The 26,495-nt window shown below is 49.8% G+C and overlaps 1 protein-coding gene across 3 annotated transcripts in view; it reads right to left on the reverse strand.

Annotated features, from left to right (window-relative positions):
* Nucleotides 1–2,300: 2,300 nt before the first annotated feature.
* Nucleotides 2,301–26,495, reverse strand: part of NRP2 (neuropilin 2) — an 87,208-nt gene continuing 63,013 nt past the window's right edge. Inside the window, exons 13-17 of one of the 3 annotated variants that reach the window (XM_010565309.1) lie at nucleotides 24,533–24,795; nucleotides 22,516–22,612; nucleotides 20,015–20,035; nucleotides 3,443–3,511; nucleotides 2,301–2,821 (exon numbers count right to left, since the gene is read on the reverse strand). In XM_010565309.1, the coding sequence (XP_010563611.1) occupies nucleotides 2,517–2,821; nucleotides 3,443–3,511; nucleotides 20,015–20,035; nucleotides 22,516–22,612; nucleotides 24,533–24,795 (755 nt within the window). In that variant the 3' untranslated portion in view covers nucleotides 2,301–2,516. Of the gene's footprint in view, nucleotides 2,822–3,442; nucleotides 3,512–13,066; nucleotides 13,892–20,014; nucleotides 20,036–22,515; nucleotides 22,613–24,532; nucleotides 24,796–26,495 lie in introns of those variants that run through there. The other 2 variants (XM_010565319.1, XM_010565329.1) reach the window with 2 other exon arrangements.

Raw genomic sequence — 26,495 nt, forward strand, 5'->3', positions numbered from 1 at the left:
CCTGCCCCAGATCAAGAGATATATTAACACGAGTCAGTCCCACGGAATAAGAAGTCACATACACAATACATACAGAGAATTCACGTGCGTGTGCAAACACACTATTTCTGAATATATGTATATACGAACTCTTCTCTCTGTACGTCTACGAGACACCATAACGTCACCTTTTTAATTATATATTTTCTCCTATGGTTTGCCTAAGTCGACTTTTCTACTGTATGGTCCTTTTCCATTCATCCTTCCCCTCTCCTGTGATTTGAAGGGGATAAAATCATCAAGCAGCAGCAATCCAGCTTTGAAATGGTCTGGTACATTTCCTCTTACTGCCTGTTTCTTTTGTACAGTAAAATAACACCCCTGCGGAATTTGTCCACGAAGAATGCCAAAAGAAATAAGGTGATTCGAAAGGGGAATCTGAGATACATTTACTGCTGTTTCTGTTGGGTGCACAGCGTGAATTAAAAAAATGAAGGTCTTTGTGTGTGCGCGTCTCTGCGTGTGCGTGTATGAACCGTGGATGTTTTGACGACACAGCTGCTGATATCTACTTCCCCAGTAACACATGCGTCTTTCTTACAGCGGAGAAGATGGATTTTTTTCCTAAAAACTTGCTGTCTGATGGAGCTCTTCATGAAACACTAGACAAATGTTCCTATTCCCACGGCACGGAGGAGCAGCTGTGGCACTGTCCGTGCTCATCTCCTCTCCAGATGTTGCTCGTCTCCCCAAACACCTGCCCTCCCACAGGATGTGTTTGCAGGGGCTCTGCAAACTGAGCTTCACAGCACATCACACCTTCGGCGCTCTGCGGTTAGCGAGGAAAAAAAAATCCATCCTCAACCCAAACTATTTGCTAGGCAAAATGTAAAGTCAGGACATGTCAGGTGTTTCCAAAGAGCCCCTGGAAAGCAAACTCAACATGCTGGAAAGGTTTCTCGCTTATGTATGTGCAAGCTGATAAGGGTGATCTGTCTGTACTGAATTGGAAATGAAGGCATTGGTTTGGGCCCCAGCATTTGAACTCTTTTTCTCCATTAAATTGTTTTCATAACACTCCTCTCCCACGGCACAGTGGTAAGTGGAGAGGTATCAGCTGCCAGACAATGTAGCCAGACCACTTGAAAGTAGAAGGACCAGACTTCTTCAGCCGGGCTCTACCCGGTAGAGAGCGGTGAAGAAAAGTGTTTTGCCGGGGAAGGACGAAGGCCTCACTTGTTGTCTGATACAGCACTGATCATCAGATGGAGGAAAAATACTTCTTCTAAGGCACTTGTTCAAAGTAAAACAAAACACAGCTCATAAATAAAACTTCTGGGTTTTGCTACTGATCAGGAGCAGCGCAGCTTTGCTCCAAAGGGGATACGACGGCAGCCGTTTGGTCCAGCGGTGTTGACGGCACCAGCTCGTGCCCCCCGAGCTCCAGAGAGAAGGGGAGCACCATGAAGGCGAGGGGGGCCAGCGGGTGCAGCAGCCGGGCTCCCGGAGCCGTGGGCATGGCTCCAGCCTCCTTCCCTGTTCATTTTCCCTCCCTGGCACTTCGGAGAGGCCTCGGCACTGTGCCTCAAGTCAAACCCCGAGCGAAGCCCCCTTTCCAAAGCCGTCGCCTGAGCACCGGCAGCTTGACAGGCTCTATCTTTTGTTTGCTGCAATTTTCTCATTATAGCAAAAAGAAAAAGAAAAAGGGCAGGATCAAGAGGGGTGGGAGATTCAAAGAAAGGCCTTCCTGATGAAGGCCTCAGCTGTTGCAATCCAAGATCTGGATTTAATAAATGGCTCTTATTCACAAATCACTTTAAGGCTCTTCAGCTTCTCTCAAAGAGGTGCTTCTACACATAGGGTTTCCTTTCTATTTTATTTCTTAATGATTTCAGAAAGGGCTGTTGTTACCATCGACACTAAAGCCAGTATCCCACCTTTCCCCCTACTAGGAGAAGAAAAGTTGAAGGTAACAACATGCTTCCATTTTCAGGACTGGAAACTGTAGCTTCCTGGACTTAGTGTGAAGTGCACAAATCCCTACAGCTAAAACGATATCTGGATGGGGTCGAAAATGGATCAGGTCTCCATCTGTGTGTGTGTGTGTGTGTGTGTGTGTGTGTTATTTCCAAAGACAGGGTGGCTGAAGAAATCCCTCAGCCTTCTCAGAGGCTCACCAGAGAAAGGAGGTGGGAGATAACAATCAACATTTAGTTTCTCACATCCAAAAGGTAAACCAGTCTCCCTCACCACGTCCCAGACACTCGCATCAGCAGAAAATGAAGATGAACCAACAAACAAGGGTCTCGGTCCCTCCTCGCCCGGCACAGTCCAGTTTGCGGGAAAGCCCGCTCGGTCCTGGCGGAGCGTGACTCACTGGTGGGACCTGGCGGCAGGAGCAGCGCCTCCCCTCGCTCCTCCCACACCCCTTGTTCCCCGTTATGGCATTCAGTTCCCATAGAAAACAGCAAAAAAAGTACCCCCCCGCCAGCCCACCTCACCGGGTGCAACACCGAGGGTGATCCCCAGGGCACCCATCAGGCCTCCGAGCAGCACTTCTGGTGGTTCATCTTGACCTTGTGCTTGATGCCGTCATACAGCTCGAAGTTGTAGTTCTCCAGCGTGGTGGAGCTCCGTGAGGACAGCCCAGCGTACGAGCACGTGCAGTAGAGGAGCAGACCAGCGCAGATGGCCCCGAGGAGGACGCCAAGGGAGCTCATCGCTATGATGGTCACCAGGATGGGATCCAGGGTGTAGAGCCAGCTTTTTTCTTTGTCTAGCTTCGGGGTTCCTGGAGAGTTAGTAGAGAACAGTGTGTCGTTCCTATCCGATCCAAAGTAATCTGCAGTGGAATGGGCACTTATTATCCAGGGATCACTTTCCCCTCCACCACCTTTATGCATTTCTTACTTGGAGTTGTGATGGCCTTACAAGAGTATAAGGACCACCATGGGTATATCTCAGTGGGATTTGCTAACCCAGGTCTAGAAGTAATGCAAAGCACCAAACTACCAAGAAAGTTAGGCACCCTAATTCACTTTTACATCTCAGGCTATGTAAATAGCATGCTAGCATTTTACACCCACTGAAACTCTGGCCCTTCAAGTGCCATTGGGTTCAAAACTATGGAGACAATCTGTCACAGCTCCCAGACTTAATTTTCTCCATTTACAAGTCAAAATGCCATGCAAGCAGCAATTAAGGCTTGAAAGATCAGTTCCACTTGTCCTAACACAAATACAATATATTGACTTTGCAAGATTGCTGGCTGTTGAAAAAGGAAAACAAGAAAAGAAAATTAATGTCTTCATCCAGACACTAAGCCACCACTTCAGTGTACATTCTTAAGCGTGTTCTAGCTCCTAACACCCACTAAAGCTGAGGTTTGTGAGTAATTGTGGCATCTGATACTGAAACACAAGCTCCTCCAGATAAATTGCCCATGTGGCATTTGGGTACCAACCTGGATCATCGTTGTCTTCAAAGTCTTGCTCAGAGGTCAGAAAGTCATCCTCCATTCTTGGGAAGTTCACTAGAACAACAAAATGGGAAGCGCTGTTTGTTTAAAGAGGCCTTTTGCAGGCATTATTGCCACTGGTCACTGGATTGCGAGACCGGCCAGAAGAAAGCAATAGTTAAACTACTGCAAGGCTCTTCCTCATTGAAGGAGGAAGAACTCTTCCTCTTCTTCCTTTGGCCAAAGTCAGTGAAGACTCTTGCACACTTGAGAGAACAGGATCTTCCCACTACATCCCATTTCATGGCCACCAAATGACTAGCTTTTAAGAAGAAAAGAGAGCAAGCGAAAGCAAAGAAACCAGATAATTTGAATAGCACTAAAATATTGTCATTGGTGCCTGCATAATTACCATAATTCACTATTAACATGTTCAGCGGTATTATTCTTACAACTTTGAATAGGATCTTAGTGCCTATCATTACTTGCCACTAATGCTAGATCCATTTAGCACACTCTACTTTTCATCTTTTCCCATACATCTTACTGGACACAGAGCTTCAATGACCCAGTTTCTGTTTGGGTTTCAGATAAATTCATGGTAATTTGAGGAAGTCATGTACCATCATTATATGTTTTAATGCAAAAGCTGGTTGAAATGGAGAGAGTGGGAAATGGGTGTCCATATCTAGGCATTTATGTTAACATTTCTCTGATCCAAATTCCTTTTAGTGGTGACATTTCTTTTTATTGTTCAGCTCAGATCAAGCACTAGTAACCAAATGCACATGCTGTAATCTGAGCAGAACTAAGTTATTTTCCTGTGCAGTCTTCCTAGCATTATCTCTACATACAGTTACTATGGCTCTTTTCCAAAAGAAAATGCCCTTTCATTTCAATCTGCTTAGATTTTTCAAAGCTGACTGTAACTTGGGTTGCTCAACTGAGAAGACACCTCAAAATGATCAGGAATGCAGAAAATCAGGGACTACTAGAAAGCGGTAAAGTCACACCTTTGAAATAGTTGTGGTTGAAAACCAAGGCTGCTTTGCGTCTTGTGCAAAAATGGCAAGAAGAGTTTAAAGAGGTTACTTATGAACAACCAAAACCAAAGAATGTAACTTGTGCCTAAAAAGCCATGTACAAAGAAATTATTCAAAAACCTTATAAATGAGTATTTGTGCCCATTTGCACAGAGATTTAGGACTTGAAAAGGCCTCCTGAATTGTCAAATCCATTTTTTTGCTATCCCAGGCAATGGTATCAGGCAAAACCTGCCAGCGACGTTTCAAGGTTCACTTCCAGAGCAGGGGGCTCTGCTGAACATCATGCTGCCCCAACCCCACCTTACACCTGCCTGCAGTGATCCTCTGTGATGGTACTAATGATACCTTCCCAAATACCCATTCTTTGGTCAGAATTGTCTTTTGCCCTCTGCACTCAAAAGATTAAGGGATTTCTTTGAATTTTCAAGTGAACCTGGCAACAGGAACACACAAACCCCAACACTCTCCCCTCCTGATAATGAGCTCTGTGTCTAGTGAGCCAGGTAATTAAGCTGACTCGAGGCTGCTGGTAGCTTGTTGAAGAAACATAGGTGCACACCATCTTCTGTAAATCCTCACTTTAGCAGCAAGTTCACATGATTTCTCAACACTTCCAGAACTGACAGGCCCAGATGGCAACATCTTAGGGCTGGGAGAACTGCCTGAGGGCCTCTTGCAAACATTTAGAGCCGAACATGTGGAAAAATAGCTTGCAAAACAGTTCACACGTGGAGACGTCTGCTTTGCTAGTCCTCTGTCAGAAGACAAGCAGTGAAATTTGTCATCCGTGTCACCCACACAACCCTATGGAAACTGTAGGTTGCTCGAACACGAGCAAAGGTTGAAATTGGACCACGGTCTGCCCAAGGAGCCCACGTGCGGGGAAAGGCCGTTAGAAGTCTTTTGCCTTTCCGTATTGTAGCTCCTCTAAATTTTGTGTGAGAACAAGCTAGCAATTTGGTGCTTTTTTATTTCCCAGGGTAGCCTTGAGGGAAAAGCCAGAAAAAACAAAGTATCGGTTAATCAACACTTTGAAAAGAACACTAGTTCTTGCAGCCTGAAAGCAAGGAGCGCTGGGAAAACTTGAAAAGAGAGAACATTTATTCAAAAAGCCCAGCCCAAAATCTATTTACTCTTCTAGCAATTTTCCCAATTCCCCACGCTAATATGACTCCAAGTGCCGCTTTAATGATATCTTCCTCCTCGCCCATTCTCCTTCCTCCTCAGGCCCGTGATAGGCCCTCATTCTTCTGTTCCCCGCACACCATTTCCTTGCTATCAGACTGTATGTTGTCATGCAGGGCTCTAAGCCGGCTTTGGAAAACTGTAACTTGATGTTTCTTTTTCCATACTGGGGTTTCTCGAGTCATTAACAGAACCAGCTCTGGCTGTGTGGCTGTCTGTGGGAATTGAAGCTGGTGGTCTCAGTTCAGTTCCTAGCAGAGATGATTTCCTGTCGCAGAAACTAGCCTGCTATTCGTCATCAGTTAGGCTCCGTTGTGACAAGGCTCAGCAGTATTGTCACAAGTGGAGCAGGCCATGGGAAGTGACTCCCTTGGAAAGTGGTCCCCAGAAAAGCCCTGCAAGCTGCTGGGCAGAATGGGAGAAACATGCATTGCCCTGTGCTGTGGAGAGCTGCTTCCTTAAAGGGCAGCTTTCAGGCACAATTGACTTTTTGCCTTTTAAAAGGAAAAAAAATATACTGGAGAAGGGTATGCAAGAAAGTTAGGGGAAACTGTATTTAAACATGAGGAATACTTTCTCCTGAGTGAAAGGCCCTTTTTAAAGCGTGTGTGCTAAATGATGGCTGTGAGCACCTAGCCAGCCATACCCAAGAGATGATGTTAGTGATGCTGTTGGAAACGGCCAGATGCCGAGAAAAGGCTGTTATCTGTTGGATCTGAGAGCACTGCCAGCTAAAAGGCTAATTTATGGGACCTGAAAAAGAAAGATGAGATTCTAATCAAAGACAAGGAGCGACTTAAGTACCACATTCGTATGAACTCACATGGAGGGAGAGCAGGAGAGAATTAGTATTTCCAGAGATTAAGGAGCTTTAATGTACATCTGTTTTAAAATAGTAGCAGGGGCGGGAGAGATTGGGCCAGAGAGGGGGTTACGGGAAGGGGGGGTGACATGTGCTCGATCTGCCTTGCCAGGGTGGACGAGGGAGGCACAAGAGCAGACGAGGTTCTCCGGTGTCCTACCACAGACATATATGTGCCTCTTGCAGGAAAGCTCTCCAAACCTGCCCAAGGCAGCTCACCTCTGCAAAGCTGAGGCCAGTATATCATATGGACTGGCATACATTTCCCATCACCACACATGCTCAACACCAGCCTGCCTGCACGGGGTTACCAGCACTGCCCAGTCTCAATTGCTGGAACCTAGACACACTCCTCCAAGGCAAATGACCACCATTGAGAAAAAAATTGCTGTTTCTTTCTCAACTGACTTTGTCTGGTGTAAGTCCGGGCACCAAGCGCTGCCTCCTGCTGGGTCCCTCCTTCCCAGGGCAGAGCTCTGTCACTGTGCATCTCTCTACACACAGGCATTTGCAGTTGGTGGCCTCTCGGGCTCTCTCTAGGTGAACAAAATGAGCCCCTCGGCAGGGCGTGCCTTTCCCAAATGATATATGAAATTTGCAGCAATTTCCAGCCCTTTTTGTTGCCTGCCTGCAGCCTCTCTGGCACACGGGAGTCTGGCCTGGAGAACGCCTGGGATGCACTCCTGGTGACCTGCTCCCCACTTCCCACAGGGGTCCGTGGGCTCTGGGGCTGCACCAGGGATGCACCAGGTGATGGTGGCTTGTGGGCTCTGCTACCTACCGTCTTTCACTCCCCAGTAACATCTGCAGCTGTGCCTCCTGGTACAAAAGAGGGGTAGCTGGCTGCTCTCTGGTCCTTTCCACAGTGAGGAAACAACCGTGTACTGCTCACTTGCCTGAAAACAGCAAGTGCCCTCCTATGGGCTCACCTCTCTCTTCTGCTGCTACAACATCCATCTCGGCTGGTGCTACCCTGACCGGCAAGGGGAGTACCGGAGATGCGCAGCTGCTCTGCTGCCAAACAGCACCCATGAGGGCCTGAAACATTAAATCCAGCTAAGCCCAGAGAAACGGGGTCAGACACTACTGCTCCCCAGCCTTGGCAGAGAGGCAGCACTCCAGCTCTGCTCTCATCCTCGCTTTTCTCCCTTTGCTCATTCCCAGCCCTTTTCTCTCTGCAGCAATAGCACGACTCCAACACACATCATTTTGTTTTGACACAGCAGAGCAGCCGCCGTGGCCTCGCCTTGACACCGCTCCGTTTGGCGGCGGCAGCGGCGCAGCGCTGCTCCTTCGGCTGGGAGCCCTGGGGGCTGGGGGAGCAACACCTCCCACCCTGGGTGAATGTGAACGGGGAAGCACTTCTCAAAGCAGCAGCACAGGCACCAGGCAGAAACACTCCCTCTGAATCCCCCACCGCTCTATTTCCAGCCGAAAATCTGCCTCACTTCTCTCTTCCCCACTCCTCCAGAAACACACAATGACTTCAGTTTACAAAAGGGCTAAATCCCTGCCAAATTTCAAATTAAAACAGTGCTTTGGCTACAGCTGAGCATTAAAGAAAGCAAACAAGCAGCCTCTCCCCTCGCCCGGACACCCTCCGCAGCACGGGAACCTTATCCTCAGATTGCCTTGGCGCTGCCCGGCAGCAGTGCATGGTGCGCACTGCGGCACCAGCTTCAAACTGGGGGGCACCAAGGAGCCTCCTGCGTTCCTTGGGCCTCCCGCCTGCAGAGAAGATGGGGAAGCGTGGCTGGGCAGGTGAAGACTCCCACCGAAAGCGCTCAGAGATGTGAAGCCAGACTGAGGCAGGCAGCTATTTCCAGCCCCGGCGCTGCTCTCTGGCACGTGGCACCCTGCCCTCGCCGCACGCATGGCAAATGGCCAAGGTGGCTGCCCAAAGCGGGGACCCTGCCAAACCCTCCCTGCAGCAGCCACGTCCCCCGTTGCAGCCCGACCCTTTCCCCAGCGTGTCCTGCTTTTGCACCTCTCCTCAGCGCCGGCACCAGGCCAGGGAAACAGTGGTGGCGGCGTGCGTGCGTGCGTGCGCACGGCATTACAGTGGCATTATACGGTGTGGTTTTCCTCTCCCTCTCTCTTAGTGCTGGACTACCCGGGTAAGGAGCCGCCGTTCGGGTTCGGCGCTCCATGCTGGAGCTCGCCAGTCCCAAACTGAGCAGTTCCTCAGCACAAGGGCAGCGCTGCCAGTCCGTCGCTGCCGCGCAAGGGCTTGGAGCTGGGGGAGAAGCTGGCAGCTCTGCGGCATCCTGATATGTTTATCTCCCTCCCCGTTGTTGCTGTTTGTTTTACAGTGGCGACGGCTAACGACACTATTCCTCAAACTGGCAGTCACTGCTGCTAAGAGCCGGCAAAGCCACTGATGGAGGAGCTGTGGCGGAAAGCCAAGAGGCTGTCCAAGCTCGCCTCGGGGCCCTCGCCTTGTGTCTGCGCGCCTCACTGCTGCCCTGACACGGGGTGAGCTGGGGCCGGCCCCAAGAAAGTCAGTAGGTTTTCACAGGGTTTCTAGAGGGGCAAAAATCTCAACACAGTCCTGTGCACAATCTGATTTCTACCTTATTCCATTGCATTCACCAGCAGAGGCATTTCAACCCTGCCCAGGAAAAAGCCAACCTCGCCCTTACAGCCCTGGGTTCCCTGCGCCAAGTACCATCTTGCAGGTGCTTGCCCGGGCAGACCTGGCTCCACGTCCAGTCTCCGGGCTGGGTGAATGAGCACTGTGCTTTGCAGCCTGCTCCTCAGCGACCATCCATCTCGGGCACGCTGACATTGCCCAGGCAAGGCACAGCACAGCCCTTCCCACGGCACCCTTTAATTTGCCAGGCCACCGCTCCCCCTTTCACACTCCCGTTTGCCACCGGCTTTGCCCCATCGCTTACACAGAGGGCCCATGGGCCCTTTCCCACCAGCCGCACGGAGTTGCTTTCCCTACAACATGGCAGCAACTGCAGAGATGAAAAGACCGACACCATCACCCTGCATAAAACCAGGGAAGCCACATCTGGACCCTCCTCGTGGTACACAGGACACATCAGACTTCCACCCTTCACGTCACTCCCTGAAATATGGAGCCCCTACTGCTACCCCAAAAAGTTTATCCCCTTTTTTCAAATAGACTCTTAAACCCCTGAAGTTACCCGCAGACGAGGTTGTATCCAAATCACACTAAGTTTATCTATTTTCTTAAACAAAGTGTGCTACTTTTAGCTGCTTTCTTCCCTATGATGTGCTGCAGCCTGAGCAGCACCCAACTCTCCGGTCAATCTGGCTGCGGCGCATATGCGGAATAATTAAACCCTGAACAATTCCTCCCTTTTTGTCCGTTTACTTAACAGAATTTTTTTCTTCCTTGTTGGGAAGCCATCAGCCAGTCTCTCCCTCCCTGTTTTTCACATGTGCATATTTGTTTTGAATTTTGCCTGGACAGTCACTGAAGTGTACAAAATGCAAATTACAAGTGTATGGGCTTTGCTGTACAATTAGAGCAAAAAAAAAAACCCACAAAAAAAGCACGGCACGGGTCCTCAGCTTTGCTTGTGTTTGAACAGCCAAAGCGAGGGATCACATTTGAATTATTTTTTTGTTGATCGCCTGAATTCCTAGTAAAGCCAGGAAGTTTCATTGCAAAGCTGAGCTGTATGCCAAGATAAAGAGTGTGATAGAAGGAAAATAAATGCAGGAGGGGAAGAAAAACCTCTCAAACTGGCAGCAAAATATATTTCACATGAAATGTGATGCTGCTGACTCCTTTGAAGGTGTGAAAGGTGCACCTAGAGAAGATGGGAAGGAGAAATGCTGCAGCAGAGGTCCCTGTAACAAGCTGGGAGGACTCGGGTGGAGGGAAGGCAGGGGACACACACCTCTCCAAACCCTTGGTGCCGTGGCCCCCGGGCCACTCCCGTGCAGCTCTCCTATGCAGCCCGACATCCAGAGGCCCAGCAAGGATTTCACGGAATGCATTGCCATTTTCATTATTAATTTTGGTAATGGCTTACCCAGTTTTCATTGTGCTCGGGGACAGAGCTGGCAGCTGAGCTGGCCCCCAGGGCCCCGGGAAGTCAGATGTCCTGCCTCCAGGGGCCCCGGCCAGAGAAATTCTGCATAATCACATTGAGCAATTTAGCACTTAAGCAGTGTTAGCAAAATCCCCACACAATCCCAAGTGTCAGTCCAGCCGCCCAAAACTCCCACTAAGGACTGGTACAAATGTAATGGATCTAAAAGCCGCTATTAATGGTCCAATCCTGAGTGCAGTGAGGCAGGGTGCGCACACCAGCTGCACTGCCGGGGAGCTAGGTCTGCACGCAGCAGAACAGGAGCTTCACTTTGCTAAAGGAGATACCCCTGATGCTCCAAAAGAAAACATGCAGTTTTAAAACACTGCTTCATTTCAACCAACAGCGTTCTCATTAGCAAAGAAAGAAGAAGGAAGAAAACCCCCAGATATTTGTATAAAAATATCATCATTTTATTACATTCCACACAATACATCTTCAAAGATTTTCAAATTTCCACAAGATATTTTTCACACACAGGCAACTGGGCAACGCTGGGGATGTCAGGGCTCGAGGAGCGGGGGATAACTGGGAATAAAAATCTCGAAGTGACGTTCTGTTTTGTCTTTGGTGATTTTGGTTTGAAAGACAGGGTGCCACATTCTCCTCTCTGACACACCGATGTGCACTTGCTAAGTCCATGGAGGTGAACCTGGTCGAAGCGAGGGGATTGTCTGACCTAGGGAGATCGAACTGACTTTGGAAACGTGACGGTATCATCTGCTGACATGGCTTGGGCTGACCTGCAAGCGCATGCCAATATTTCACATCGGCTTTAATTTGCAGCTGGCTGAGAGGGGATGGGATTTCACATCACAAACCGTATGCACCGCAACACCAGTGCTGTGTAACAAGGAGGCTCATGAAGAAAGCACCCCGGCCCTGGAAGCCCCTCTCCAGGGACTTCTAGGTGGCACCACCTGTAAGGTGACAGGAGCTCCCCCAGGTCCCTTCCAGCTCTGCTGGGACAGGCACGTCTCCGCCACCCTCAAAAAGTTGGCGGGAGCCAGGCTGCGGTGGGATGCTGCCCCGAGGACCCACCACCCCCTAACGTGATCACCATGCCAAATCACCCTGGGGTTTTCTGCGTTCCCTGCACGTTTTAGACACTTGCTGCTGCAGCTGAGGGGCTCCCGCTGAAATCTGTTAAGTAAACAGCATGAGGAGCTGAAACAGGCTGCATGAATAAAGGCAGGGAGGGAGGGGATAGTGACACCCCCATCAACAGAGACCCCTTGAGGAGAGGGCTCCGCTGCAATAGGGGCAATACCACGTACGCACAGCACCGTTTGTGTTTCCACTTTTTCCCCAGACCAAAAGGAAGTTCAAGACTGCAGGGAAGTTAACAGAGCTGCTCGTCTTGATTCATTTTATGCAATATTCATGGGCAAAGGAGGGGTGAGGAGCACTAGCAAGTTTAGGAGGGGGGAGGGAATCTGATCACTTGTCACAAATGAACACAAACAAGATGGAGAACCTTGCTCACTGGAGGTACTTTTTTTGCCTGCAAACAGATTAGAGTTAATGATTCAAACCACTTTTGCATGTCATCATTCAGTAATTTATATAAGGCATTTCCACTACAATACGCTGGGCCATTCAACAGTCGGAGGCATGTTGGAGGCTCCATCTCACCTCCCTGGTTAAAACAGCAGCAATAGCCGGGCCCTCCAGGTGCGCCTGCTAGGCTTTGCTTGCTAGATGTTACTGATGCTTTAAGAAGCCGAACATCAGCAAACACAAAACTAATTGACATTCTAGAAAGTCAACTGGCAAGTTTTATGATTCAGCAGCTATGAATTGGGCAGAGGAAAAAAATCAGACCCAAAACCCAGAAAGGGGAATTATACTTGTTCCTTGAACATTTCTAGCAGAAAGACAAGGAGGAGCCCTCTCCCCCTTCCCCGTGTAAAAGTAAAAGCATCAGCACCCAGAGCGAGGATACTTACAAAATAAATAAACCTTCAATTCTCAAGAAACTACAGTATTTAGCATCCACCTTAGACCTGCTGAAGTCTATGTGTTACCCTAAGGCTGGCTTTAACAAATACAAACAAAATATTCATTATGAACTTCTCTGATATAAGGCAACTTTAAATAGATTCACTTGCAGGTGGGGGAAGAGGAGGGTCCCCCCCTCCCCCACTTCCAAACAATGGCTGTGTTATCATGTTGGCTGCAGAAAGAATAAGATGGAGAGATCTTACTTTTTGGATGTCTATGAACCTCTCTGGATTCTTCTAGCCATGTGAGGTGGACATTCCTACTGTCCAGCCTGGCCTCTTCTTCTCATTTTGCACCCGAGACATTAACGCTATCAAACAAGAAACCCAGCCAAAGCTAGATAAGGCAACAAAAAAGCATTGCTCTCTTCCCCAAGTAAACAAATCAGGGTATTTACCATAAACGTGTCCCAGACCTTCCGGAGGGGAGGCGGGAAGGGGGGGGGGGAAGCATTCCCTGTGCAAGTAGAAGCAACAACAAGCAAATCAAAAAGGGGCTGTTTCTAAATATACATTCAGTCAGTCAGACGCGCGTTCTCCCATGCACACTCGCATACACAGATTTAGCACACACGCGCATGAGCCGCACACACAAGCTTCCAGGCTCACCATCAAGTTTCCTTGCAGGTTGCCTACTGGGCGGAGAAAAAAACCCAAACCAAACAAGCCTACCAACAAAAAAATATTCCCCAAACAAACAAACACAACAAAAAAACCCCACCCGACACCCCAAGAGTCCTCGAAAAGTAATCGAAAGGGAGCGTTCACTTCTGAAGTGAAGGGGCGGTGTGTCTCTTCTGGCGATCCAAGATGCAGCATTAGTTTAGAGTTTGTAAAAGATTCGGGGAGGGCTGGGGGGACGGAGAAGGGACGGAGATGTCTAAGAGTTCACATGTATGCTAGGTAAGGAAAAAAGTGCAAAACTGAGGCAACGTATTTGAAGTCTTAGTTTCTGTCTGTCTGTCTGTTTTGTGTTTTGTTTGCTCTCTTGTTCCTGTTCGGCTCTCAGCAGCGTGAGCAGGGGTCTTGCTCTAGTTTTATGGTTAGGGTGGGCTCCACGGCCACAGGGGCCCCGTTGGCATAGTGGGAGGTTTTGTAGGTGATGGAGTGATCGCTCTTCTTGGCCGCATAGCGGAACCGGTGGTAGTGGAGCACAAGGGCCAGCGCGACGGAGACCAGCACCACAACAGCACCTCCGGCGGCAATAACGTAATACCAGTAGGCTGGGATGGGCTGCACTGACACCGTGTCCACTGTGGGCTCGGTCCCTGGCAGGAGGGTTGCCCCTGGGGAGGAGACACAGAACAGGGTTGCTAGGTGGGAGGCATGCAGACGCACAAAAAGAAACACATGCTTTCAAGAGTACAGCACCGAGTAACATGAGGTCCCAGGGCCGCCTCTGGATACGGCGTGTGCTCCTGGTGGGGAGCACAGCCTAGCGTTTGCTGAGCCCACATATTCAAGGGCCTTTTTCTTCCCTTTTAATTTATCAGGCTGCCTGGATTGCAATACAAATTCCATATGCACGCTATTATTACTGTTATTTCTGGCATCAACAAATGGTTTTTTCCCCTCTTTTTTTTGGCCTTCTCCAGATGAGCCGCCTGGTTTTGTCTCCACATGGCAGATGTTGTCAAGCAGTGACAAAACACATCACGTTCCTAATTGGAGGAAAAGCGTAATCTCATATGGCCAAGGAAGTTACCACAGGAGACTGGGAAAGAAATTACAGGGAGAAACATTTGTCGTTCTTATGGAAAAGACAGAGAAGAAGATCTCTCTCTGAAAGTGCTCTGCACACAGATCTGGTCTCACTAGGTGCCCCATTCACAGACTTACAGATTTCCTTATTATTTTTTAAAGCGAGAAAGGACGGCAACGATTATTTACACAGCACAGGCTGCAAAATTCAACCCAACACTCACATAAGAAACTCATGCTCTCTGCAGCTTAAGCAAGCCAGGACTATGAATTCATGCTGATAAAGCAAACACATCTAGGGAGGGCTGGAAAAGCACCTGCTTCCCTTGAATTCAAGGGCAGGCAGCACCCATGCTCAGCCCAGCAACGGTTAACCTTCCTACTCTTGCAGCTGCAGCATGTTGCAGGGCATGGCTGCAAAGCCCTGCTCTCCCTTCCCCGGTCATCCTGGGACAGCTCGGCGCACATCTGGTGATCAGACGCGCGTAGGACCTCATTGCCAGTCCGCAGAAGCATGCACGCACACGTGCCTCCGGCAGGCACCGAGGAGAGGAACGCCGGTGCCTGTGCTCACGCCCACGGCCGAGACTGGCTCTGCGCTATTCCACCTGCACACGCTGCTCCCACTTCCCCAGCTCTGCTTGCAGGGTTGAGCTGTAAATAACTTGGGAGAGATGCACTTTTGCACCATGTTTATTTACTGGCTACTTCAAGGGGGCCAAAGTCCCTGGGGAAACTCTCCAAAGGATTTGCTCTTCTGCTGGACACATCGACCCCCCCAACTCTGCTTGCCCTCTTCTCTTGCCCCCGGCCCACTGGCAGGGGGCAGCCCCCTGGTTAGGTGCCGGCAAGCAGAATTTTGGGGGCTCCTGTGGGTTGGTGTCAGCTTATTGTTGAGCTCTGCGCTAACCATACGCCAGCTTGGTTTCCTGAGTAGGCTCGGAGGATGCCAAGGGGAAAAAACAAAACTGTGCAGGATGCACCCGACTTTGCTAGCAGCAAGGGCATCTCTCAGCATGGCCTCCACCCTCCCCTCCAAACAATGCCCTACCAGCTGAGCCACTCGCTGGCAAATTTGGGATGGTGATGGCTTTTCTGCTGCTGGTGGCACAGAAGATGAGGCAAAATGATGGTTCCTCCGCCAGTCACAAGGCTTTCCTCCCTTCCCCATCCCCTAAAACCCAGGCACAGGGAGTAAAAATAAGAATGAACACTGCACCCAGATGCATAGCTACAACAAAAAAAACCCTCAAAAGCAAGAAGAAAAGCCACACAGGCAAGACAAACCCTGCTTTTACAGAGCAGGAGGCTGGGAACCACCCACATATTTGTCATTATAGGCAAGAAATTCGGATGTCTCAGGAGAAGTTTACCTGCCAGATGCGCCGCCCTCGCCGCATCTCACCCCAGCCACCCCTTGCCGCCAGGAATGGGGGTGGCCCCATCCCTCCTGCCCCCTGATGGCACCTGGGGAAGGGGAGTACAGGCTGGGCTGTGTGTTGGGGGTGGCAAAGGCACGGAGCAGGCAGCCCTCCGACCTCCTTCTCTACCTTCACCGGCCACCCGGGCACAGGGGAATGAAAGCAGCACATCCCTGAGCCTCCCTGAGCGCTGCACTGCACAGGGGGTGGCAGTGTGGGACACCTCGCGGGGACCGCCACCAGCCCCCCGCCGGGGTGAGCATGTTCAACACCGCCCTGAGCTTCACTGAGAGCCCGTTGCTGCCTCTCACTGCAGATCCAGCTGGCCAAGCTGCTTCAGACCCACATGCGGCCCACCGACATCCCCAACGGATCAGCAACACTTCGCCTGTGCCTGACAGCACCGGGGCGTGGGCCTGACCCCCGGGAAGATCGCAGGTCTGCTCGCTGTGCAGAGGCCACTTGTGTTTACGCTCGGTGACAGCCTCTGCTTACATAGCGCCTTCCTCCAGCAAGAGGTTTACAGGCAAACAGCCTCTCACACCACTGATATGCACTGGGCCCTGCTGGTGGAAACTGGGGTGGGGAGAGGGGGGCAGGTGTCAGGGATGCTGACAGCTCCCGAGCTTGCGGGCGAGCAGTGCTCTCCTCTGAAAAACAGAGGGAAGGAAGGTTTGCACAGCCTCCCGACGGCTGTACATTGCCTGGTGCAGGGCTGGGAATACAAAGGGTGGGTCTGGCCATAGAGGAGCCCCTTCCCCACACACCTCTGCCCTGTGCCTGCCTGGGGATGGAGGGAAGCAGCGTGATGCGCCCCAGATGATCCTGCTTGTGGGAGGGATCCCTGGGGGACCTTGAGGCAGCTGTGGGTTCAGTACAACTTCTGCTTGGCTCTGACCTGCTCCAGATGTCCCCATGCAGCAGCCAGGGCTGCAAGTATGAGGGGTGGTGCAGAGCCCCTCCTCAGCCCTGTTTCCGCACCTCGCAGCCCTGCTGAGGAGATAGCAGAAGTCTGGAGAGTTCATTTAGCAACTGAAGTCATTAAGGAATCACACTCAGTTGTCTCTAAGCCCTAACGAAGCCAATTCCCAACATTAATGATTGTTCTTCCTTACACTGTCAGCCACTAAATATAGCTGCCCATCCACTCAGCACACAGCGCTGATGTTATCTGCTCTGTTTTTACTGGCTCTGCTGCTCTCTGGAAGTTTTCTCTTATATCAGTGGAAAAGTTCTCTGCTCAGGGAGATGGAAGAAAAAAATCCATCTTCTTAACTTAATAATTTTTCCACTCCCCTTTGCCTTCTGCCACACACACACACACACACTTGCCCTTCCTCATTTATTCACTAGGGCTCTTGTCTTAATAAAGGAACGCCTCCCGCTGTTGCTGTCAAGTTTGTGGGTGCTGTGTTTATGCACGGCTTAGGACACCGGTCAATGGAAATCTGATTTAATCCCTACAGAGTGGATGATTTAATGTGGGTGTGCTGCTGCGCTCACACCTCCAACCTGGCCAGGTACAGCCCCCTCCTCTTCCCAACAGGGAAGACTCTACAGGGACCAGTTCTAGAGCTGTGCAGCAGAAATCAAAACCCAAAAGAAGCAAGAGCAAATGTCATCTGGGGAAAAAAAGGAGAAAATCCTTTCCAGAGAGCCTCCTAGAGGGCTGCCTGCCTTGCTCTGCCACTGCTTTGTCACAGCTCGTATTCCTCTCTGAAATCACTGACATTAACGACTGTGGACAAGCAACACAGCTGGACTTTTCATAGATGGCACAGATGAAAGCAAGTATTACCTTCATTTAATCTGAATGCCACAGAACCAGTGTCAGCCTCAACCTCTTAACTGCTACCTTTCATTTCTCCAGGAAGATAACCCTGTCTTGATTTCAGGATACCTGGTGTGGGAGAATCCACCAGTCCCAAAGGCAAATTCTCCCCATGGGTTGTCTCCACGCTCTTTGGAATAAGTCTCTTATTTTTAACCTGGTATTTATCTAACTCCTTGCTTCGAGTTACTTGTTATACCTTTTCTTTAAGGGTGAGATGCATCAACTCTCAAATGCAGCACAGTTTAAGCACACTTGACTGGTCTTGTACGATCCCGACCCACCAGCTGAAAGATATTCCACCCACACAATTCTCTTATTATTTGCCTTGTGATCCTGGAAGGTGCATGTTTTCAGCTTTGCTCCCAAGTCAGGAGAGGAAGGATTTGCTATTATTTTTAATGGCATCTGACTTTTTCAGCTCATCAGGTAATTGCAAGAGTGGGGGCTACAGAACATCTCAATACTTCCTGCACAGTCTTTCCTCTCTGTCTCTCTTCTTTTCTCCAGCTAGGGACTTCTTCCCCTCCTTTTACCCTCTCCTTCTGTTGGGTGTCTCTGCCTCCCTCATTTTAATTACTGCCTTGCAGTCTACGATCTTCATCTTCACTTCTTCATATTTTCCCTCTGCATTTTGCTCTTTCCCTGGTCACTTCATCCCTCTGTCTCATCTATTCCTGCCCATCAGCCAGGGAAACCTTTTCGACATTTTGCTGCAGTTGCTCACCTATTGTGACCAGTGCTAGGATGTCCTTGAAGGAGCTAGCAATGGGCAGGAGCCCACTGGCATAAGCTGGCGAGCTCCTGTGTGAAGGGGAGGTGTGCCTGCAACAGCACCTGCCTGTGGTGCTCAGGCACCTCACTGTGCTGGGCACACCAAATGCTGTCCCTACCCAGCCAGTGTGCCCTGGGGAATACGATGGAGAAACGGAGGCATACAGGCAGCAAGGCATGGGGTGAAGAGGAAAACAACATGAGTTAGCAGGACTTTGGGTAGACTTGGTGTGAGGACCCAGAAGGAGGTTCAAACTGAAGATGACACACATGTTACAAGCCCCAGAAGACAAGGATGGTGTCTGCAAAATAGGTACCAGCCCAGGCCCAGGAGAACATGGAGTGATGGTGTAAGTAAGGAAGGGTTGTGAGGCTTTAACTGTCAGCTGAGAATATTGCAGCAGCTTTTCAGTGACACCACAAGCCTGAGTAGCAGATAAATAAGCAAGATAAAAACAAGCAAACCCAAATTCCTAGTTGTTACAGTATGGGTATGACTGTAAAATATGGTGTTATGCCCTGTGCATGTCCCTCCCATTGGTAACGCTCGACAGCCTGCGTCACACCCCAGGGACGGAGTCGTGCACGTGACTTCAGTCTTGGTGTCTACTTTTCCTTTACTGCCACATCTTCCAACGCACGTACCCACCAGAGACAGCTTTGCCCTGCACAGAAACGTAGCTGCTTCTAGGGTAAAGCCCAGCCATATCTTACAGCCCACCAGCAGAGTAGGGGATGGGAAGAGTATGGACATCATGTCCAAGTGAAAGCAAAGGGTGCATTGACTGAACTGACAAAACAACCTTCAAAGTTAAGGGGAGCCCCAAGTTTGCTCTTCATCACAACACAACCCCCAGATGCATTCCTGAAGAGGCAGGCAGGAAAACAAAATCCAAAATCAAAACACAGACAGACTAAACTGATCTTCCCCACAAAAGCAGACAGCTTTTCCCACCCCAGAGCAAGACAAACAGCATCCCCACTGACTGCTCAAAGAGCTAGGCAGTTTTTCTGAGTTCCTCACCTTTTCTCTTACTCTGTAGGTTTGATCAGAGAAATACCGGTTTCTACCCTCCAGGCTAGTATTAAGCTATTAAATGCACTATTTCACCTTGTTTTCCTTTTATTGACTGTCACCTTCAGAGCTCCTCATGGCAGTTTGCTCTCCCACTTCTACCTCCCAACTCCCTTCCCCTTCCAAGCAGACCAGCCCCACCCTCCTTCCCCAGCAGCTCGAACACCACCACTGCCAGAGCATCTATAAACAGCCCCCCCCCCCACTAACTTAAGTCACTGACACCTCATTTCACTTTTAATCGGCTACTGGTTTTTCATTTAAGTCTGTTGATAATTATCCTTTATTCCTCAGCCTTCCCATTTTGGGGTCAGCTGCTCTTCAGGAGGGCGAATGCCTCACGATGGCAGGTTTCCTAATGCTATTCAGTCCCAAGACAGCAGGACTTGTCTGTTTGCCTGCTCCCTGTCACCTAGCAGGAGTCAGAGGGTGCCACCTCCTGCTGCTGCGGCAGGGGAGGTTTAGCGCACACTTGCCATTTCACTGCTCAGAACATTTGCTGTTTGTACAAGCACGCACATCGCTTTCCTTCAATGTAATAGCCCATGCCAGCTGAAGGAAACCACTGAGAGAAGTGCAGTTTTACCTGGAAAGTAGAAGTTCTCACCTGGGAAAGCTGTGATGGGTTCTGCAAAGGAAAAAACCAAAAACTAGTATTAGAGAAGGGAATATTACACACAAGGCCACAGTTCATGTCACTGTTGATTTGCAGCAGCCAAGTGGAGCAGGCGTGCAGCTCTGCCCCACAGAAGCCACTCGCTGGGAACAGCACAGGATGCCAGCCAACCTCCCCAGGACAGGGAGAAACCTGCCTCAGCTGGGGACTGACCAGACACAATAAGCTTCAACTCAGACACAGACTTCAGAGAAAAATATGTCCGAGGTTGAGGGTCATTTGGATTCAGCTGGCTGGCCTGAGTCATCCAAAGACAAAGCCCCACCTGGCCCAGTCATGAAACTGTGAAACTCCCTAAAATTTGCAAGAGCAGTTTGGTTTCTGGCTCAGCTCTGGCATCGTTATTCACATGGGAACTGTGTGGCAACATCTGGGCATCGATGCCATGCTCCTCTCCATCTCACAGTGATAAGAAACAAAGGTAAGTGATTTTTTTTCTTTTCTCAAGATACTTTGAAGAAGTAATCTGTTACAAATTACTGGATCTGAAAAGCAATAATCGGTACTTATTACTGATTACCTTCTGGCAGAAGTAATAGACTTCTGATTATTTTTAGATTACTTCTGCATTATGCCTGTGAGTCACAGAAGCAGACTCTGGCTCTACTGAGCGCTATGAAATCATCACTCAAGTTCAGAATGTGAATGACACATTTGTCAAAGGAAAAAATTATTGTGACTTATTAGTGTTCTTTCACGCTAAAAAGGAATCAGATTACTTCCCAGGATTACATTTGAAAAAACAGTAGCCTGTGCTGGAGTCAGCTATTCTCATGGCTCTGACAGGGAGAGAGCAGCACTGTATCTCTACCATTTCATTATTATTTTGGTGACATCAGAAATGACCTATGAGTTATGTTAAAGTTTGCAGTGGGAGCCCTTGGTTAGAAATGATCTGAAACAAACTGTCCTTATTGGTTTTAAGATTCCCATTCAACTTCCTAGAATGGGTCAAATAATTTTGTGTAGCAGTTTGGTGTTATTTTTATGGCTGGCAACACTTGAAACATTATAATTTATTAATGTTTTTGTCTGAAATACTAAGTTTTAGGTTCATGAGGCCCAAGATACAGTAACACTGGAGCTAGGTGAATTGCTGAGCTCAAAAGAAGTTAGATAGGAAATGCTATTAATGTTAATCATCAGTCTTGCTTCTTTTTAATGCCATAGAAGGCAAGGGATTAAAACACCACTGTCAAGCCTTAAATACAGGGAATTTGACATATGGAGTATTAGCTCTTTTGGCAGATGGGAGACCAGCAGATTTCAAAGCATCAAAGAAACTGGGACCAACGGCGCTCAAGTGCATCTCTGGGGCAGTCCTGGCCCTCTGTTCTATTATTAATGCTGGTTCTTGCACCATCTTCACCATCACCTGCCTGCACAGGGCGGCAAGCGACGCAACCAGCCCTTCCTAGGCACAATTTGTCCCGTGCCTCATCCCCCGAGATACACCCCTTGGAAGAGAGCATCTGTCCCGCTTGGGTTAGGAGGCACCAGAATCCTCCCCTCCCTTGGTGGGGGCGAGGAGAGCAGCTTCACTGAATGGGGCCTTTCAAAGCCCAAAGGGGAGAGAGGCTCTGCTCTTCCTGACTTTTAACACCGACTTCAGGATGGGTCAGACACTTTGCAGGTGTTTAACAGTGAAACACACCTCTCCCAGGGCATGCAGAAGAGCAGGGCCTTCCTACTGTGGGCAGCTCCCAGCACAGATCCCACTAATTGAATATTACTGGTCCCACGTTCAGCTGGGATGGCTCTAAATCTACAACCAAGCTAGATGGCGACCAGAGTTATCAGAGTGCATGTGCGGATACACCAGCTAGAGGAGCAGGGCAGGGCAATGGCTCCACCATCAAACTGCTAAAATACACTTTTTTTGCTCTCTTTTTTTTTTTAAAGTCCTCTCTGTCTTTCACATTGAATGAATCCACCTGGCTTTTGGCCTGGTTTGGGGAATGGTGAATTCTAGGACAAAAATTTCTTTTGTTATTCTGTTAACATTGCTGTAAAACCCCTCTGCTATTTTATTTCTTATTAGAGAAGACTCCTTTTGAACTCATCGGCGCCTCTAAGTGTGTAATACTGACTGACAGCTGGTTTCTTTTGTCCAGCACTTTCCTTTTAAATTTGGTGTATGTCCTTATCACATAGAAGAGTCCTCGGTAACCCTCGGCTGCTCTTTCAGCTTTGCGCGGCAGAGACATGTGCTTCCTGCCTCTCACACCAAAGCAGCCAGAGCCCCCATCCCCCAGAGACTGACTCCCCCTCATTTCTTTCATGGACAAGGAAAGTCCCAGCTGACATCCAGAAACTCCCAGTAACTCAAGCAGGGGAGAAGTGGCCCACTGGCAGCCTGCGAGTGAAAGGTCTCCAGCCCCAGCTGACCACCCCCACCACCCCTGGCCCCCATGGCCAGACCTGGCACGTACCCATGCAGTTCTCCAGCGGGATGTCTGTGCCTAGCCGGATGTCATCGAGGGCGAGCTCTCCCGAGTGGCCATTGCGTATAAATCCCTCAAACACAATCTGTGAGAAATCAGGACAGAAATGTCAATGCTAAGCTGGGAGACAGAGAGTGGCTGCTGTTCCTGAGGGAAAGGGCAGGAAATCTGCTCCTGGCTTTCCCTGCACACCTGCAGGTGACCTGAGACTAGTCCTGTTTCCTTGCCCTGCCTCTGCCACCCCTTCCCCAGTGAAAGCTGCCCCAGGTTTGGCAGAAAGATCATTACCTGGCCTGGCAGCACTTGGCTTGCAATTTGTTCAATGAAATGCCTCTCGCACGGAATAAAGACTCCGTGAACCAACGTTCTGCATTGGAGCCCACCCCCCAGCCCTTGCTCAAATTATGCAAGTGGCATAACACTGACTTACAGCAGCAGCAGATTTGGCCCGTGGTATTAACTGGGCTATGATCAGAAAAAGGAAGGGAAGGACACAAAATGCACAGCTACATTAACTGTAAAGTGCTGTTCCCATCAACATTACATAAGAAGTATTGAAATGTTAGAGGAGAAGGGTCAATTTATTCCTACTTAATCACAGGCAAAATATATTTATAAAAATAAATAGAGTCGTTAGCTCTAAGAACTGCTGAGTGGAGAGACTTGCATTATTTACATAATGATGCCATTATTTAGCTAATGCCGGTATATTCACATTTAACACATAAAGTAGTCAGCCAGTGCCCATCATTCTTATCTGTAGGCATATTGTGTTTACTGGCATTTTATTAAAAGCCAAACACATGCATGCAAACTAGTCATGCAGCTCCAGAGCAAAGCTTCTGCTTTATATCTCCCTGCCTGCTCTCGAGGGTCCAAATAATTTCCTAGGGATATGTATTTCACAAACCTCCTCTCCCTATTTTAGGTGCCCCCTTTCATCTGGGGTGCCTGGGCAGCCGGGACCCATGCTTGCCCACAAGGACACCTCCCTAAAGGGCTGGGCATCTGACTGAGCAGGGACAGAGTGTCAGAGCTGTTGGTCCCAAGCTCAGGCCATCAACCCACGTGGGAGGCAGCAGTTTGGAGGGGTCAGTAACCTGAGAGCAGCAGCTCCCCAGGTCAGGGTCGGGGCTGGGAGCAGGCTGGAGCAAGGCTCCCTGCCAGGGTGGTCATCGAAGTGCTGCCTGAAGCCTGAAAGTACATGTTTCCTTCCGCTTTGGAGGGTGCTGGACTTCATGCTGATGCTCCTTAACAAGTGACAACAGTAGCCCTGGCTCCCTGGCAAATGGCACACTGCCCGGAAGGGCTAACCACGCCAAAGGCACTCCTGGAAGCAGCAGCCTCGCCGCGGGGTGCTGGCATGGCCGTGCCAGAGGGGCTCAGGCGGCTGCAGCGAGCAGCATGGCTCCCTCCAGCTTATCCCTCCCGCCTCCACTAATCTGACAGGGGGACAGGGCCTTCATCCCACAGCGCTGCACCCAGCCCTCTGCTCTGGTCTAAGGTATCCAACAAGTGGATTCACAACAAACCTTCGTTCCCTCTTCTTTCTCCCTGTTAGCACTTGCAGCCCAGCCTGAAGAAGGGCTGTTTGCTGCCTACCTTTAAAAGCTGGCTGTGCCCCCTCCCAGCTTCCCACTTCTCCTGGCTGCAGGGTTTGGGTTTGCTCCCCAGAGCTGCCTGCCTGCCTCTGGTCAGACTATCTAATGACCATCAGTTGTGGGGGGAAAAATGCACAAAACAAAATGAAAAAAAAAAAAAAAAGGGAAAATATTTGCAAAGTGGGAGATTGGAGGAACGTAAAAGGCAACAGGCTGAACAAAGGCCCAAGTCTGTGCAGAAGACAGGCACTTTCTGAATAACAAACAGTGTCGTTTAGTTACTATGGTAACTCGAGAAACACAATGAAAACAGTCACATTCCCTAATGATGAATGGGACCTGGCTCTGAAACACTGAAATAAAGATGCCGGCCCGATCCAGCACACCTTCCCCGAGCATCTTACCCGGTACTCCATGTCGTAGCTCGGCAAGATGACGCGACCTTCCCTCCACTCCTCCCCTTGGTCCTCCATGATGACCCACAGTGCCTTGTGCTCCTGGCTGGCTTCCCGCCAGACCCGCAGCATCACCCCGTTGCTGCCCCAGGCCTGGTACTGGAAGACCATGCAGACAGCGCTCTGGGGCAGATAGATGGTGGGGCTGATAAGCCGGGCTCGCTGGCCTTCCCTCCTTCCGCTGCTCTGCAGCTGCAGGTAATTCTTGCCATCTATTCAAAGAGGAAAACACCGATACATTATTTTCTGTGGCCACTTGCAACAAGCGTCTCGCCTCCTGCCAGGTGGCTTTGGCAGTGCCGGGCAGGCTCCCACACCCACGCCCGCAGGAGTGGGTGTCTCGCACCGGCACCCTCCGTGTGCACAGCAAGCCATGCCGCCGCTGCGCCCTGGGCAGGGCGTCGAGGAGCACGCTTCCCTCGCCAGCCACCACTGTTTGGTAGGAGACCGACAGCAAAACCAGAAAGCGGTAAGCTGAAGATCGACATAATTAGGAGAAGTTAAAGAGCAGTTATTGTCAGAAGCAGTGACGCCACGATAATGACATTGCGGGGGTGGGGGCGTGTTTATTCTGCTGGGAGCTTGCTCAGCGAACAAGCCTGAGGTGGGTTTTTCTAACCGCTGGTGTTGAAGACTCATCTTGGGATGGGGATCTCAAGCTGTGTTCATCCTGCCTCTTTTCATCCCCAGCAGTAAATACTCCACAATCAGGATCTAGCTGACAATTTTGTTTTGAGGATACGCATGACAAAATGAAAGCCTGGCTCTCAGTTTTTCTGTAATGCAGCAAAACAGCCCCTAAAGCACAGCTCAGAGGAAGAACGTGGTCCCAGTGAGTGAAGTATGCACAGGTGATAACCGGGTAGTTGCAAATTTGAAGGTAGCTGAAATACATACAGCAGGGGATTCACTTGCTTTAATATTACATTTATATTGAGCCATGCTTTTTGTCAGTCCTCAGGGAGGAGATTCAGTATGTTTGATATCCCAGGAGAAGTTCAAGGCTGAGACTGGAATTGGAAATACTTGATCTGAATACCAACAGCAGCAAAAGCCCACGGATACAAATCCCTGGGCATGGCTGATTTGGTCTGGAATCAGTGGTTTCCAGCCCTCTCTGATGAGAAGCCTCCTCAAGGAGTTTCCCATTTGCAGCTTGGATGCCTGAATTCCCTTAGCACAGACTGAAAGCCAAGCGTGTAGCTGATCAGATCCTTACGTGTCCCCCGCATCAAGACCAATGGCAGGACAGAGTCCCTTGGGTTGCTCTGACTGCAGTGCCTGCAGTACAAGGTGACACAGACAGGCCAATGACAAACATTGCCGTATTTTGCGTTTCACGCAACAGAGGGATGAACATGCTTGCTCTTGCTACACAGTGGGCAAGTGTCACTGATGCTTCATGCAAGCATGTGCAAGCCCTCCTGCAGCCCAGGGGGGTTACCTCTGCCCCAGGACCACAGCTCAGGCTCTGTCGCTTCCTTTCCCCACATCTTAGCCCGCTGCGCTTGACAGGCAAAGCTCTGAGCAGCAGCTTGCCTCCTGCTTGCCCTGCTCCTTCTACGGCTTCAGTGCCCACAGCAATGGCAGGAAAGCAGCGTCTGCACTGAGAATGCTTGCAAAGTGCACCCAAAACATCTCCAAAACTTAAACCAGAGAGACCTGAACTTAGATCCCAGTTCCTGAGCATCAAAAGACAGGTCCCACCCAGAAAAGAGCGGCTGACGTCGTTGCCGCTCAGCAATCCGGTGACATCCCAGCCCAAGGGAGACGTATCAGTGGCTGCACAGCCACTGGCCCTGCCCGAAGTTTGTCACTGCCAGAGAGCTGGGCTGAAACCAACCACCGTGAGCTACACAGCTTTCTAAAATAAATATAGGACAAGACAGTGGAAAGATTTGCCATCACTCTA

Source organism: Haliaeetus leucocephalus, unplaced genomic scaffold, assembly GCF_000737465.1.
Source record: "Haliaeetus leucocephalus isolate CR32 unplaced genomic scaffold, Haliaeetus_leucocephalus-4.0 Scaffold1, whole genome shotgun sequence".
NCBI classification, from domain to species: domain Eukaryota; kingdom Metazoa; phylum Chordata; class Aves; order Accipitriformes; family Accipitridae; genus Haliaeetus; species Haliaeetus leucocephalus.